Source organism: Diabrotica undecimpunctata, chromosome 1, assembly GCF_040954645.1.
Source record: "Diabrotica undecimpunctata isolate CICGRU chromosome 1, icDiaUnde3, whole genome shotgun sequence".
Lineage (NCBI taxonomy): Eukaryota > Metazoa > Arthropoda > Insecta > Coleoptera > Chrysomelidae > Diabrotica > Diabrotica undecimpunctata.
In genome coordinates this window covers 106,636,011-106,653,876 of record NC_092803.1, presented here as the reverse complement: position 1 = coordinate 106,653,876, position 17,866 = coordinate 106,636,011, and the positions used below count along the sequence as shown (strand labels likewise).

General features: G+C 32.1%; 1 protein-coding gene across 1 annotated transcript in view; it reads left to right on the top strand.

The window, feature by feature from the left end:
* LOC140451951 (uncharacterized) overlaps window positions 1–17,866 on the top strand; it is a 139,118-nt gene that overhangs the window by 108,458 nt on the left and 12,794 nt on the right. The window contains exon 9 of the mRNA XM_072545939.1: window positions 994–14,725. Coding sequence (XP_072402040.1) covers window positions 994–14,725 — 13,732 coding nt within the window. The remainder of the gene's footprint in view (window positions 1–993; window positions 14,726–17,866) is intronic.

The following is a 17,866-nucleotide window of genomic DNA, read 5'->3' as shown; positions in this document are numbered from 1 at the left end:
TTAAATAAAATTTGATAAAATTAAATAAAATTAGATGAAATTACATAAAACTAGATAAAATTAGATAAGATAAATAAATTTAAACATAGTTAAATAAAATTAGATAAAATTAAACAAAATAAATAAAAGTAAATAAATTTAAATAAAATAAAATAAAATAATATTGGATGAAGTTAGATCAAATTAGATAAAATAAATCAAATTAAATAAAATTAAACAAAATATAATAAAATAAAATAAAATTAGGTAAAAGAAAAATTTTTTCAATAAGATAATAAAATTACCCAATACGTTTTCCTTCAATTTACTTCATTCTTTATTTTTGTTAAGTCACTACGGTTTTTCTTCGTTAATTATGGGTTGTCCAATGTATTTTTAACATCTGTCTATCCATCTATTTTACTAATACTTCAATTTCTTTCAAAGTTGCTTATTTGATGGTCCATATGGTTACAATATATGGCAGCGGAGATCAAATACTTGATTATTCTTTATTCTCAATTATTAGTCTTAGTTCTAGGTAGTAAGTAAGACATAATTTGCTAAGAAATGTTATTTTTTAAAAAGTGGTTCCAAATGACCATGTTTTTTGTATTATTTTTGATATTATGTGTTACATCAAAAACTAACAATATAACATTTTCATTGTTAATTTAGAGATAAAACTAACCTGACTATTTTTTCTTTAGCTGATCCATCTATTTTGCTAATACTTCAATGTCTTTCAAAGTTGCTTATTTGATAGTCCATATGGTTACAACATATGGCAGCGGAGATCAAATACTTGATTATTCTTTATTCTCAATTATTAGTCTTAGTTCTAGGTAGTAAGTGACACATAATTTGCTAAGAAATGTTATTTTTTAAAAAGTGGTTCCAAACAACCATATTTTTTGTATTATTTTTGATATTATGTGTTACATCAAAAACTAATAATATAACATTTTCATTGTTAATTTAGAGTTAAAACTAACTTGACTATTTTTTCTTTAGCTGAAACGATCCAAAGGATGTTGGCCAACCTACCAGCAAAACGCTCTACTCGAAAATTAGTATCCCACTATGATGGAGTCCGACGACGAAAAAATAAAGAACTAGAAAAAGTAAAACAGAAAAAAGTAAAATGCGGTAAAGTAATTTACAGCAAAAGTAGTAATATTAAAGAAAATACAGAAAAGACAATTAACAGAGCAATACCTCATAAGCCACAAAAGCCCAGCCAATCGTCAAATATAAGATCGCTAAGAAGCCTAAATAGGGTACTATCTAGTAGAATTCTAGATACAAACTCGAAACTATCAGTTAAACGAAAACTTAAGGTTTTAAACGACAGGCGAAGAACAAGACAGTCTACTGTAACAGAAAATACAAGAAAAAAAGAAAAGTGTATTGAAGATGTTAGTCAGTCTTCATCTAGTCCGCAAACAAGAAAGAAAACGGAAAAATCTGAGCCTAGCACACCAGAAACACCTAAGCGAACTTCACCAAGAACCACAAAAATGGTACGAAAACTAGCTGTCAAGAAGCTTTTAACAGGGAATATTAATATCAAATCATTTTTTCCCGTCAAAAAACGAAAGGACAAAATGGAAGATAAAGCTGATGTGACGTCCGAAAATATTTTAGATAAACACACAAGGAGTAAAAAGAAATCAATAGAAAAACCAGAAGAAAAAGAAGAAAAAGTACCATCTGATAGTAAATCTAAGAAAAATGATAAATTAAATATTATCGTAAAATCTTTAGCCATTAATAAAAAGAAAAACGCAAAGAAGATTAGTCAAATAGAAATTACTCAAAACAATGAAAGTGACTCCAATCAAATGATTCAGAGTAAAGAAGACTCAGAGCTCACCAAAAGAAAGCGAAAACTGAAACAGAGCTTCAAAAATGTCATCAACCGAGTAAAGAAACTAAAAATTGATAGTACGATAGAAAAATTACCAGTTATTGACAAAAGTAAATCTCCTGCCAAAAGTCCTTTTTTAGACAAAGCGAAACAAGAAAAAGACCCAGTGAAGATAGTTATCCCATCTACCATAGAAGCAAAAGAAAATATAGCTGACATATCAGACACTGCCCATACTGTGATTAAATTTAATGAAACAAACGAAGATTCTCCTGTTCCTGAGAACATATTTAAACTTGATTCTGATAATGAGAAAAGTTTACAAGCTAAAGGAGAACCTAACTTTGATTCTGAGCCTCCAACTACCACCGAAACTACCAATATTCAAAACAAGCTATCATTTCCTGATGATCAAGAAAAGTTACAACCTATATCGATAGAAACATCTGTTAAACCCAAAGTTGTAGCCATGATTTCGCCCAATATGAAAGGAAAAATTAGAAAACCTGCTAGAGGCTTAAATGATTGTATTGCAATGCTAACGAGCAAATTGCAACAAAAGTCCACTGATCCGCCCAAATTGAGTAACTCGGAAATACTATCTTCGGTAACAGCTCCAAAAATAGTAACCGACCCTTCTCCACAAAAAGCAGAGTGTATATTAAAAATCCCTACTTTTAAAACTCAAAGTGAACTAACTGAGGATGTAGCGCTGGATCTTAGCATAAAGTCAAAAAACAAAGATAATAACTCATTTTTACCCGCACCTAACAAAATTCTTATCTCAAACGACCCACCTTGGCAGTTTACTAGACTAACATCGGTTGAAAGCATCATCGAAAACGTCGTTAGCAACAGGCTTCAAAGTTCACAACAAATCAAACTACCCTCTCCTTATTTATTTAATTCTATAGATAAAACTATTCAGAATGTCATAGATGGTCACATGAAACAGCAAAGTATAAAACCCTTGGAAAATAGAACCTCTGTAGATGATATTATTGACTATGTCATAAATTTTGGCAATTACGAGACCGATATGTTAAATAGAACTTTCGAAGAAGATACTTTGAAACATAAAGGCAGAGGAAATAGAAAAATTGGATCTATTCGGCGAGTAAAGAAAAACGAAATTAAATTTGATATAAAGAGCATCATAGGTGAACAAACTGATGTAGTAGTACAAGAAGTAGATATATTAAACACTGAAGTTCCAAGTTTAGATCCAACTTTAACCAAAACTAGCATTGTAGAGGAAAAGATAAAGAAAGTAGCCAAGAAAATAGGCCAAATTAGAAAAAATCGTAAACGGAAGCTCCACGCTGAAAAGCTATCAGTAGAAACTCACATAGATCAATTATTAGATACCAAAGAAATATCAAATACTTCTCAATTGCCTATACAGCCTCAGGATACTATTAAAGGTGTACACGAAGACGAACCTCCTGTTTTAGAAAATAAAGTTGTTACAGGCAATGAAACTTCTTTGGCCAGTTTACTCAAACATTTTGGACCTGTTGGTGACCTGTTCTATAAAACGAAAGAAGAAAAGAGGAATTTGTTTCAAAATAACAAACAGAATCTTAGGACCTTCAGAAAACAAAATAAGAGCACAAAGTCGTCACTTGATGCAAAAAATCAGCAAGTCTCGAGTCAAACACCACCTGATGATATTCAAACAAGTAATTCTATAGATACGAATGAAATCCCTATCGGGACAACTGAAGTTTTAGTATCTGACGATAAAATGAAGATAGGGAAGACTGTATATAATATGTCAAGTAAAATTGCGAAAAAAATAGATATATTTGAGAAAGAATTTAAAGACAATGTAATTACAGACTTATCTGTACAAGAGTTGGTGCCCCCAGAGGTCGACACTCCCATAATCGAAAGTAAGGCTGTTCCTTCAGCTACAACAATCGCATTCAAAACCAAAAAGAAGAAGGGAGTCCGCAAATTAAAATTTACACAAAAGAAAGCTAAGAAATTAAATGCTTCATCACTAATTATAGACGAGGTCCAAGAGGAAAATAAAATCACTGATACAAATGAAACAGAAAAAAATATTAGTGAAACTGTTAAAGAACCAACAACTTCTCAATTAGTACATGATGAAGATGATATTGAAGCACAAATTGAAATAACGATAATAGGAAAACCTACTGTTACTAACACTCCTGAAGAAGCTAGTACTGCCATGGAAACAGCTTTAGATTTGGATAGAAAGAAACCTAAGCGAGCCATTAAAAAAACTAAGCCGGACGAGATCAGAACCACGACAAATAAAATTTCTATATTGCAGCCTCCAACGCTAATATTAGATAATAATTTGAAACAAAATGTGGAAGATGTCGTTGACACAGAAACAAAAATATCTAAACAAGGAAGTACAGATCCGTTAAATGCGAAGACTTTAATAAAACCAGCACGTTTAAAAGCAAAAAGAACACTTAGAAAACCCAAGAAGTCAGCACAGGACAAGAGAGGTGATACAGTTGATTTCGAACAACCTTTAACAGCTACAAAAATAGAAGTAGACCCCATAAACTCTGAAAATAATGACATTAAAGAAATTTTGTCAGATACGGATATAATCTCAGAAAATAACAAATATAATAATGAAACTATTCAAATTGGTAACAACTTTGATATAATGAAAAACACCATGATGGACACCTCAGTTAGAGAAAATGTAATCGAAAGTGGAATTAGTCATTTTGGAAATTTAGACAAGTTACTACCCACCGATGAAAAAGAACAATCAACTGCAAAAGATGTAATAATTGTTAAAAGTAAAAGAGGAAGGAAAAAAATAAGACCAGATACTGGTTTGTCTGTTGGTAGCAATTTTGAAAATGTTTTATTAGAAAATGAAAGTGAGAAATCAATTTCTAAGTCAGGCATTCTAAAACCAGAAGAAAAAACTCCAACAAAGAGGTTTAAATCACCAAAGAAAATAAAACCAATCAAGAACATAGAATCTTTGGACGAAGAACCTAAGGCTATGCCTAGTACAAAAAATAATGAAATTGAAGAAAGTGACGAAAACGTATCAGAAAGATTAACAAGATCCAAGTCTCCAAAGAAGGCCACACCTGAAAAAATTAACGAAACACTGAGTACTAAGTCACCATTAAATGGAGAATTAAAATTCGCCGATGATAATGCTTTAGATACAAACAAATCTAAACATATAAAGCAACCTTTGATATTTAAATTCTCAGAAAGTATGAACTCATTTGTGAATACAGCAAATGATGCATCTGATAAGAGAGATGAAATAATGGAACCACAATCTTTGACTGGGCCTGAGCGGAAAGAAGATTTTGATTCTAAAGAAAAAACGAACAAATCAAAAGATTCGTTTAACATGACAATTCCAAATTATGTAAACGACGAAAAATCAAACAATAATACAGAGTTGAAAAATTTAACTGCTAGATCTCTAAATGTTGCAGTATCTGATAATGGTGTTAAAATACAAATAAGTACAATTACTAAAGAAGAAAGAAATATTCTTTCTGTAGGTCCATTAGAAGAAGTAAAAGCGGAATTAAAAAAAGTAACTAGAAGATCAAGGTCTTTAAAGACTTTGAATAGTAAAACCGCACACATTGATTCAGATAAAAACAAATCAATTGAGGATTTAATAGGTGTATCTCGAAGGTCAAGATCTTTAAAGAAATCGATAGAATTAACTAATAATTTGAATGCAACACGTGAATCTGAAAACTTACAAGACAATGATAATTTGGATAATGGATTATTATCTTCGTCACCATCTACAACTGATATTAATGCAGAAAATACAACCAAAACATCAGATATAAAATCTTCAGAGCTATCTACTAATCAAGGTAATGAACCCAGCGAAGGTATTATTACTGATTCAGTCAATCAACATTCACCATTAAAGAATACTAGCAGAAAATTTGAACTGAAACCGTCACGATTAAAATCAATAACCAGTTTAAAAGAGCCTTTTAACCATGTTAACATACCTTGTCAAGAAAATACTTTTTTCGAATTATCTCCAAAGGAGAAAAATAAAATGGAATTAGTTAAAAATTCTAAATCGCCGTTAAATGAAGATTTAAATTTATCAACCGAAACCGATTCGGAAGAAATTAAACAAATGTTACCTCCACAAGAAAATTTAAATCTTTATCAACCGAAAAAACGAGGAAGGAAGCCCAAATGGTTTAAAAAATCTTTGAAAATACAAGAAAACATTTGTACACTAAACAAAACAGTCATCGAGGATCCACTAACCAGTATAAACTCGAACAAAAGCAGATCAGTAATCGGTAACTTATCTCCAGACAATACACCTTTGGAGAGTCCCTCTTTGGAAAGTGATTCTAATAAAACAGACATTTCTGAGGAGGTATTGTTTTCAGAAGAAAAAGAGAGCTGTAACACAAAGAAACCAGGCAGAAAGTCTAGGAAATTGTCTTTAAATAATGTAAATAAATCTATTAAAAACTCAGGTCAGAATGAAGAAATTAATCCAAATGTCGAGTCGAAAAATTCAAGTATAATAACTCCAAGTATTTTAACGGCAAATTCTCCTGCAGACATTTCAACTGATGTAAACAGTGTGGTTTTAGATAGCGTATCAAAATATTCAACAAATTCATTAGAAGACAATTCAAATACTGTTCTTAATAACTATAAGGCAACAGATGGTGTATCCACCGCTAAAAGCTTAGATGTAGAAGAATCAATTTCATATGATATGCATAAATCATTTTTATTTATTAATATAGAAAAATACACAAAGCTCGGGGCTAAAAAGTTAGAAGAATCTTTAAATAAATTACCTGCGGATCATTTTAGTACCCCTCAAGATATTGAACAAAATTTAAAATCAAATCGAGGATCTCCAAAGAAAAATAAAAATGGCAAACGCATTTCAAGTATTAATAAGAATGTAGAAAAAACCGATAAAAAGTTGTTACGATTAGAAAATGAAACTAAAGCTACTGAAGCAGCACTTAGCACAGATGATATTGATATCGATGATAGTGGTTTCGAAGACCAACGAACTACACCTCAGTTGTTATCAAAAACAAGGAATACAGAAACAGTTCTAGAGAAAATTGACACTGACTATATTAAGCCCATTTCCCCAAGGAAACCTGGTCGTCCTAGAAATTCATTTAAGAAATTAGAGTCCGAACTTAGTCAAGATTCATCATCGGAAAGTTTGAAATTTAGCGATATTGGTTCAAACGCTGAATTAACAAATATTAGGAGAACTAGATCAGCAACAAACATATCAATCTGTTCTAATGAGTCTTTGTCAAAATTAAATGATTCTTTAGATGCTGAAGTGTGCAATATTCTGTCATATTCAGAAACTAATAGTCCTAATGCGAAATTAACTAAACCTAAAAGGTCATCTTCTTTAAGAAATATCCATGACAGTCCTCTAGTAAATGAATCAAGTGAAACAGAGTCGCTTCAACAAAGTCCATTTGCAAAAAGTAAAAGAGTAAGTAGTAGATTTAAAAATTCGAGACTCTTTGCATCAGAGGAACTTATAGATAAGCTAGACGTCAAAGAAAATGAAAATTCATTACCTGAATTAGATTTTGATAATCCTGTTCAAGAAAATGATGAAAAATCAATAAAATCAAGATTGTTTACATCTGAAAAAACAGTTAATAGTTTAGAGTTTACAAAGCCTGATAACATAGAAGTAAAATTAATGCGTGGGGATGACCATGCAAAACTTCTAGATGAGGAAAATACTGAGGTAGACCAGAAGCAAGGAAAATCTGGTAGACAAGTAGCTAAAGTAACTTCTGATATGTGTGTAGACCAACCAGAAGAAGCTTATACGAATCCATTTAACTCCGACTGTTTAACACAAGATGAAGTAGAAGAAACTATTCAAAGTGAAAGTAAGAGACCTGCTAGAAAATCCAAAGGTTTTAAGTTACATTTACAAAACAATCTAGCGTCGGACGATATTTTAGACTCTTTAGACAAAGAAAATCTTACCTTAGATGATCAAACTAAAATATGTTCTTCAAAGTTGGATAGGTTTTTAAATCCACCACAAGATAGTGAGGATATCACACGTAATTCTCTTAAAATAGATCACATGCCAAAAAAACGTGGTAGAAAAGCTAAAAATTCCAAACTGATGCTTCCAGAGACCTCTATAAATCAATCCGTTTTGCCAGAAAATAACATAGAACTTACATCTGAAGTAACTAATGTGGAATCTTCTGTACAAAAAAAATGTTTCGAACACTCAGAGGCTATCATGGAGCTAGACTTGGTAGATTCTATTGTTCCAGAAAATATTGACAATAAACAAAACACTACACAAAAGAGAAAAGTAGGAAGACCGCCAAAAAAAGCAAAAGTAACTATATCTGAAAACCAACTGGATCAGTTAGACACTGAACTCACTGGTTCTGTTATTCAGAATCAGACTGATTTAAAGCAAACACTTAAAAAGGTAGGTAGACCTAAAAAGGTAAAAGGCCTGGAATCTAAAGTTGAAGTAGACATTAAAGATATTACAAGAACTGGTGATTCAAATCTTCAGATAGTCTCAGATTGTGGGAACGAGCCACTTACTCGAAAAAATCTTGATGCAGATAAAAACGAATCTTCTAATATTTTAGAGCCTCAGATCTTAGATCCAATTATCAGTGAAACTCCACAATATAACGTAATTTTTAATGATGCAGATCTTACAGTAGAAGAAAGTTCTGGTGGAAATCAAAAGAAAAAACGAGGAAGAAAATCTAAAATAGAGAAACTAATTATATCTTCCGGTTCTGAATCAATCATAGACCAAATAAAAGAACCTGCTGCTCAAGAAGGTCGGAAAAACATTGATTTAGGTAGGAAAGTGAAACAAATTATGGAAATTGATTCGGGTTCACAGAACGAAGAGAAATATATTACTGCTGATATATGTCCATTCACATATAAAGAAAATGTGAACTCTGAATCAATAGCAACCAAGTTACCAGAGTACACTTCCCAGGAAAATATTGAGCTAAACCAAAATAGGAAATCTGAAAGAAAATCGAGAAATTTAAAAACTAATTATGTCGAGGGAATAACACATGAATCTATTACCAATGATTACAGTAACTCTAGTACTAGTATTATTGATAACCTGAAAGAAAAAATACGTGCTACTCGAAATAAAAAAGTTGGTAGAAAATCAAAGAATTCTAAAATTGTAGATAATAATTTGTTAAATCAAGGTAATATTGAAGAAATTAAGAATTTTGACGAAATCTTCAATGATGTAATTGACTTTAAACATAATAAAGGTTCTAGTGTACATACATCACAAGAGATTGTTGAGCATGTAGGTATTGAATATGACAGTGCTAAATCTGAATTACCTGTTGACAATAGTTCTTTCTCAGTCTCCAGAAGAAAAGGCAATAGGAAATTTAATAACCCAGAAGATAATTTGGGTCAGTTAAAAGAACCTGGAAATCTAACAAATACAAAAACTCTTAATACAGACATTACAGTGAATGATAATACTAAAATTCAAGAAAACTATTTAGAACAGATAAATAAAGCAAATCCTGACTTTGTTCAAATAAAACCAATACTGGAACAGGCTACAGAATCCTCCGAGCTTCAAGAAACTATTTCCTTAGAAACTAAGAAAAACAAAAGAGGAAGAAAACCAAAAAATCTAGACTTAAATTTCTCTAACGAAGACCTAGATAACTCAGACCAAGATGTTTTTGAAGTCAATTCAAACTCTTGTGATATAAGTGAATCCGTTATGCAGGATTTATTTGATTTAGGACAGAAAACTAATAGGGCTGGTACACAATCTAAAAATATAAAGTTGGCTAACTATGAAGAATTTAGCGAAGAATGTAGTGGTTCGCTATTAGGAGATACCAATTCATTAACAACGCTGACGTTATCAATAAATCAGAGTACTTCTGACAAATTAGGAGATTTTGAAGTAATTCCTACAAATAATGAACTAAGTACATATCTTGACTTGGATTCAAGCAAAGATGAACAAGCAAATGACTCTTTAACAAGTTCAAAATCGGATACTTCTACAGAATCCCCCGATGTCAAACTTTTGGAGGAAAAAATTAGAAATGCTATTAGACAGAGTCTATTAACGATCAATACTTCTGATAGTAGTAAAAATGGAGACATCGATAATGTAGAAACCGTTTCAGTGGCAAGACGAGAAACAAGTGAAACCATACCCACCGAAGTTGGTGTTACTTCTTGTGTGGAGGAAAACAGACCAGAGTTACATGAAAAGACAGACAAATCTAAGAAAGCAAAAAGAATTCTCAAAGACATTGAGGTATCAGAAACTAATACAAGTACCTTCGAAACCAGATCACTCCGAAAAAAATCAACAATAAATTATACAGAAGTCGAAGATAATAAAGATCTAATTGATGAGTCTGAAGTTGGAGAAGATAATGAAGTTGAAAAAGTCAGTAATGACGATAGATCCCAGATAGAAGTTTCCTTAAATGTCGACAGTTCTATGATTCAGTCAAAGCATCTTGATGAATCAAGAGAAAGTGATGTTTCTATAAACGATAACAATACTGACGAAAATGATCTAAAACTAAAAGATGTTTTAAGCGAAACTGGGACACACATCTTAAAAGAAAATTTGTCAAAAAATAATCAATCGATAAATAAAAAGCGTACGAAATTACGGTCTAAAAAGGTCAAAAGGCTAACAAAAAACAAAATAAGTATTACCCCGAATATTGAAGAAGTAATAGATTCGAAAGATTCTGAACCGATCGATGCGAATATTTCAGAAGGTATATTTAAAGTTGATGAACAGACTACATTTTTATCCACTGTCTCACCAATTATAGATTCTAGCGATAAACCACCAATAAAGCTTATTATTAATAAACATAAAGCTAGAAGAAAATCCAAGAATATTAAAAAAGTTGGCGTTAAAGGACATAATGATTTATATGAAGATTTCTCTTTGGTTATCAAGAAAAAACGTATAACTTTCTCACCACCCGATACCTTTTCAAAAGAAGATACCTTTCCAATGGAACTTCATCACACACCAAAAATTTCGATAGGTTTCCCGGAGAAAGATGATTTGAATGATTCTGTACAAGAAATGGATATGGAGCTCGATGAAATTCCAATCGAGAGCAACATAATCGAAACTCCGAAATTGGAGTTATCTGTAACTAACGCAGACGAAAGTTCTAAATCTATTGGAAGTGTAGAAATAAATACAATACATGAATCCGCAAGTTTAGATAAAAATAGTAAGAAGGGGAAGAAAAAGGGAAAAAATAAAAAGCTTCGAACTAATTTATTAAAGTCCACTTCAGTTATAGAAGAAAATAGTGAGATTAATGAAAAATCTGTTTTGAAACTTCCTCTCTTAAAAATAAGTACAAAATTAAATAGCACCAAAACTATTTGTAATGAAAATGAAACGTCATTAGATAATTTAGATATTATTTCTGAAAAATTAACTGAACTTGAAAATAATACAGAACACACTTTAGATTTTGAAAGTATAACTGTTATAGATGATAAAAACGTTGATGATACCGAAACGTCTTTACACAATTTTGTTAAACCGATGATAATACGTCGATTTAAAAAATCCAAGAAAAAAGAAGCTAAAAGAAAATCTAAGAATCACATGCTAAATGTAGAAGAGAAACAGTGCAAAATAAACACGGTAGATGACAAATTGTTAGACATGTTTGTTTCGAAAAACACTTGTGAAGAAAATACAAATATAAAGGACGAACGTATCAAAAAATCGGTAATGAATGAAATGGACAGTTCATTATCGGAAGGAGACAAACTAATAGAAACACATGAAATAAATGAAATAGAACAATCGGTGCAAGAAACAGATAACACACTAACTGATGAAGTTATCAGTGATGTTGTAGATGAATCCGACTCCAGTTTTATTCTATCAGATGTAAAGGTATCAAAAAGAGGTAGAAAGAAAAGAGGTCGTAAAAAACCTCGCTCCGAACTATCAATTAAAAAACATTTGGATATCGCTGACGATAGTACGAAGGAACCATCAAACGCTGACATACTAGATAATAAAATTTTTAAAGAAAAAAAATTACCAGAATCATCTGAAATAATTCCCGTATCGCCCAAAGATCTGGAATTGGACTTTCACAATGGTGATGATGTTAGAAAAGAAGATATAGACAAAATTTATGCTTTCTCTGAAACCGAAGATTTCGACTTAGAGAAGCCAATAGAGTTGCCACCGAGATTACAGAAAAAACTGGAAATTACTGAAAAAGTAGAACCAAGGCCAATTGAAATTGAAATTACACCTAAAAAGAGTACCGGTAAAAGAAAATCAAAAATTGTTAACCAACAAATAGAAGAGGAAGATTTAACTCAGGAAAAAAGTCCTCTTAGTTTTAGTGGAGTTTTTGGAGAAATGACTATTAAAGAAACATTAAAATGTACTGAAAGCCCTTCTCAATCTAAGAAAGACACGTCAAATTCTGAGACTAACGTGATAAATGAAGACCTTATAGACAGTGATGTCGCTGGAAGCAGGAAAAGTATGAGGACTGCTAAAGCCAAAGCTCTAGAACACATCCACGATTCACTTAACGAATTAGAAACTATTGATAAAAATGTGTCGGTAGAAACCCCAAATGTAGAATCTTTAAGTAAAAAAATGAAAAGTAAAAAGAAAAATCAAAAAGCAGTACAAGATGTTGATGCTCCTATTGAAGTTATCGATAGTGAAACTCCTATTTTGGAAGACATAGTTCACGATTCACTTAATGAATTGGAAACCTTGGATGAAACAGTATCCAAAGATACTATTACAAGTGTAGAATCTGTAAACAAAAAGACAAAAATTAACAAGAAGAACCTAAAATCTGTACCAGAATTTGACTTTGCTGAGGAAGTTCTAGCCACTGAAACTCCTCTTCTGGAAGATTTAGTTGCTGAGTTAGATGGATTCGAAGAATTGGATAACAGTATTGAAAGGGAACTGCGAGCAGAAATGATTCCTGAAAATGAAGAAAACTACATTCATCCAGGAAAATCTAAAGAAGAACATGAACAAAAAGAAGTAAACACAGAAGATCCTTCCGAAAACACGTTAATATCTGAAGAAAATCAAGAATTAAGAAGAAGTAGAAGAGGTTCTCGAAAGATCGCATCGTACAACGAAAATGATCTTATAGATCCTCTCATAGATGCAATTGAGAACAAAAGAAAATGTATAAAGAAGGGGGAGAGGGACGGTATGGATGCCAAACAGAAAAAAGGAAAAGAACCAGAAAGAAAATTAAATAGTGAAGAATTATTTGACTTACTTAAAGCTTCCACTAACGACAATCTTTTTGTGCCAAAGCCACCAAATTTATTCTTATCAAATTTAGAAGACTCCTCTAGGGACATGACAGATGATGCTTTTGATAATATGTTCGAAAATATGTTAGAAAAAACTGCATTTTTAACTCAAGAAAAATTAATGCCAAGACGTAAAGAAGATATTGATAAAATCTACGAATTTACTGAAAGCCCAGAAAATGTTACCTCGAATATGGAAGATGATTCCTTAACGAAAGTGTTAAGAAAATCTAGAAACATACCAGAAGATATCGAGCCAATTTCAACGCCCCAAGATTCTAATTCAGAAAGCAGGTCAAAGAGTGATAAATTTGAATCAAACTATTGTGAAATATGTAATAAATCTTTTGTTAAATTGGAAAATTTAATAAAGCACAGGAGAACTTTGACTCATATCCAAAAATTATCAGAAATCGAAGCAAAAGAAGCTGAAAAATCAAAAATTATTAGTAGACATGAGGATGAGAATAGTCGAGAATCGGTTATAGAACCTCCTTCGTTGATAGAATCTATATCTCTAACCAAAACATCTTCTTTACTAGATCATTCAAAAGACCAGGAACTAACAGAAGCTCGTAGTGACGAATTATTAGAAACCAAACAAGATATGCAGATTTCGTATAGTTCAAACAACTCCTTAAAGTTAGCAGATATAATTAGTGATGTTATAAATGAACCTGATTTAACGCAAATTGAAGATGACTCTAACAAAATCACCGAACTTGTTCAAAATAATGACATAAAAAGGTGTAAGAGTTTGGGCGAACGCAAGAGTTTTGATTCTGATACCAGATTGACATCTGAAGCCCACTTGACAGAATCCATTGAATCTAAAACTACAATTTTAGAAAAGCAGATAAGTTTGTTAGAAAATATTATTGAAAATCAAACAACCAACAATTACATTGATGATATTTCTATGTCATCTGAAAAGTCTGATATTCCATCCATACCTAGCACACCCAGCATTACCAAACCATCTTCAGATAACACAAGTTTTATTAAACCAACTCAGTACGAAGAAATATCCGATGATAGCGCTAATATTAGAAACTATGATGATCCGAAATTAAGAAAAACTCTAAACAGAGACGAAGAATTATTTTTGGAATGTTGTAGTTTGCTTAAAAGTAGTTCAGAAGTATCGAGCAGTTATTCGAATAAAAAAATGCAGGAAAAGGTTGTAAGTGCTTTAGGACTACGACCAATTGATGAGCCACAATGGTCCGATAAAAAGAATCTAAGCAATAATGATTTAGATGTCATCGATGACTACTCAGACAATTCGAGAATTCCTACACCTTTGGGCAACAGCTATGATGATGATGCCTCTGATTCAAACACGATTTCTTCCAATTGGGGTATAAATAAGACTGTGGATGAAACTGGAGATAACGCTGGTAAAACACGATTTACTTTTGAGAATATTTCTGTGGTGCAAAGAGATGATGCGAGTGAGCTAAAGTTTGAAGGACTTCTACAACACAATCGGTGAGTGAAATTTGATTAATTTTTTATTTTATAGTTATTTTTTAATTGTATGCTAAACTAGTATGCAAAAATTACTTTAGACTACAGCCCAAAAAGAAATTCTTTTTGGATAATTTTTGTTCTGCTTTATGGATAAGTATTTCAATGGGAAGATTGCTAAAACGCTTCAACGGCTGTAAATGTTTTTTTACTTGGTAAGTTTAAAATCTTATAGAAAAATGCACTGAATATAATAAACCACTAGCTTTAATATTTGTCGACTATGAAAAGGCATTCGACACCGTAAATCAACAAAAAATGTTCGAAGCCTTGACAGAATGCCGAATTGACTATCGGTATATAAATATAATTAAACATATATACCAAAATGCAACAGCCAGTGTTAGAGTGGGTGATCGTCAAACCCAGAAATTCCCGATACAACGTGGAGTACGCCAGGGGGACACCATATCGCCGAAACTGTTCACTACGCTTTTGGAATATATATGTAAAAGGGCAAAACTGACCGACAAGGGCATAAACATAAACGGAGAAAAGCTTAGCCATCTAAGGTTTGCAGATGATATTGTACTAATAGCTGATAGGATAGATGAGGCCAAAGAACTTTTAAATCAGCTCTACCTTTCCTCGCTAGAAGGAGGATTGAAAATAAATATATCTAAAACCCAGATGATGACAAATCTTGTAGTCAGCGAAGATATATGCGTAGGAACAAGATCCATAGACCAGGTAATGGCCTATAAATACCTAGGTCATGAGATTCGCATAGGAAAAGATAACCAAACCGTTGAGCTTCTCCGTCGTATAAGACTGACTTGGGCAGCCTTCGGCAAGCTGAACCATATTTTCAAATCGTCTGATATACCAATATGCCTTAAAAGAAAAACGTTTAATCAGTGTGTTTTGCCAGTGTTAACTTACGGTGCCGAAACGTTGACCATGACAAGGAGAACAGTTCAAAAGATCCGTGTGTGTCAAGGGTCGATGGAGCGTGCTATGTTGGGCGTTTCACTACGAGACAAGATCCCAAATCGCCAGCTACGACAAAGAACAGGAGTGGCTGATGCAGTAGAGAGAGTAGCAACACTGAAATGGAACTGGGCAGGTCACGTGGCTCGAATGACAGATAATAGATGGACAAAGCGGATACTGGAATGGAGACCAAGAGATGATGCCTACCGAAGCAGAGGTCGTCCACCAACACGTTGGACTGACGATCTAAAACGTTGTCATAGGAATTGGATGCAAGAGGCACAAGATCGAAATAGATGAAAAATTATGAGGGAGATCTATGTCCAGCAGTGGATAAGCGAAGATTGAATGATGATGAAGTTTCTTCTAGGACACTTTTTTGAATAACGCGTAAACGCTGCACTAGAGTTTACTAAATATTCGCCTAAGGTTAATAACATGTCGGTATATTAAACATTTGAGTACATTTTGATTAACTATATCTAATTTTACAAATAAAAGCTTTCAAAACTCTAATTATTGTTGACTTATCGTCATAACACTCAATAAATGTCAGTTTCACATGGCAAATTTAGAGAGAATCGAGATATACCTATTAAAACTTTATCATTACTTTATACTAGCATCGGCTATTACTTCATAATTTTCAAATCAAACTATTCGGAAAACGGTACATAGTACCGAGTTTTACCAAGAGTACCTTTTTGGTGTAAAATTATATGATGTTTATGTTAACTTGGAATTTTGATTAATAATTCTACCCTTAAAAACTTGTAACTAGCGCCCTCTATGAGAGTCAGATATAAAAACAAATTCATGGGATGTATCAGCTTCCACAACATATTCGTATAAAATTTCATTACAATGCTGCCAGTAGTTTCGGCAAAATCGTAAAAAATGTTTAACATTTTTTTTCTTCAACACCCTTTATCTTGAAAACGAATGGCCTTATAAAAAATTTTTACCAAGCAAACCCCAATTATTCAGTTTTTTTACCTATCGTAAAGATGGTGTTACTTTTTTTGAAACACCCTGTATATTAAGTATCGTTGCAGGATATTTCATTCGCGTTTTTTCTTTCCAATTTATATGATCTCGTTCGATTCTGCCTTCTTTGGACAGGATAAGACGGTAAAGGTATATTGTTTTCGGGGTTTATAAGGTCTGAAATTGTTTGTTCCTGACATTTCGTTTACGATTGCGGCTTACATTATCAAAGGAGATGCGTTTAAGGTATTATGTCACGGTAACGATAGGAGGTTACGTGTGTTTCCACATCACCATTGTAGGAACAAACAATTCCAAATACAACTTATAAACCCCTAGAACAGGGTATTAATGTGGCGCTTGAGAGCACAAATTTTTTTACATAGAGGATCTATGAATCGTTGTTCCATTCAGTCAATTTCGGAAAAATGTTGTTCGGAAAGGTGTTTTTAATTGTTTACCTGCTTTAATAACTCCAGAGGAACATCTTGAATTGGATGTTTTTATTTCTTGGGAAATTTCGGATCTTGCAAAGTTTCCGCTTAATAGCTCTGTTACATTTTCTACATATTTGTTTCACTTCGACATTAACATTAGTTAAACTGCATCCCTTAGATCTCAATAGAGACAAAAACAACTTTCGAACAGTTCCTTAGCTTTTTGTTTTTTTTTCCACTATACAGGCCAATAATATTATTTTAGCTTTTTTTTTTCATATTGTCCTAATGCATCTTAAAGCTATTTGTTTGTGACCTCGTAGTTTTTAAATATGTTTTGTAAAATAAATACAAAAGTGATAAAGTCATATATAATTCTTTATTATTAGTTTCAATAGTTTCAAATTATCTATGTTATGAATTTTTTACAATTATAGCAAATACAAATTAATTTTAAAAACTCCCTAATACAGACCTGTAGTTAATTGTTCTAATTAGTGTAGATAGCTTTTTATTTGTTGTCCAAGTTTTTAGAATGTATTCAATAATAATTATTACTGAGAGTAATTTTTGTAGTTTTAAATTGACTGTAAGTTAACCGTCAATAGGTTAAAATTAAGATACATTTTTTGTCACATGAATTCCTGAGCATAATAAACTTTTCAATATGAGGTAAAAAGTATGTGTTATCCTCCCCTTTTATATATTATTATTTGTCACATGACATTTTGTATTGTTTTCAAAT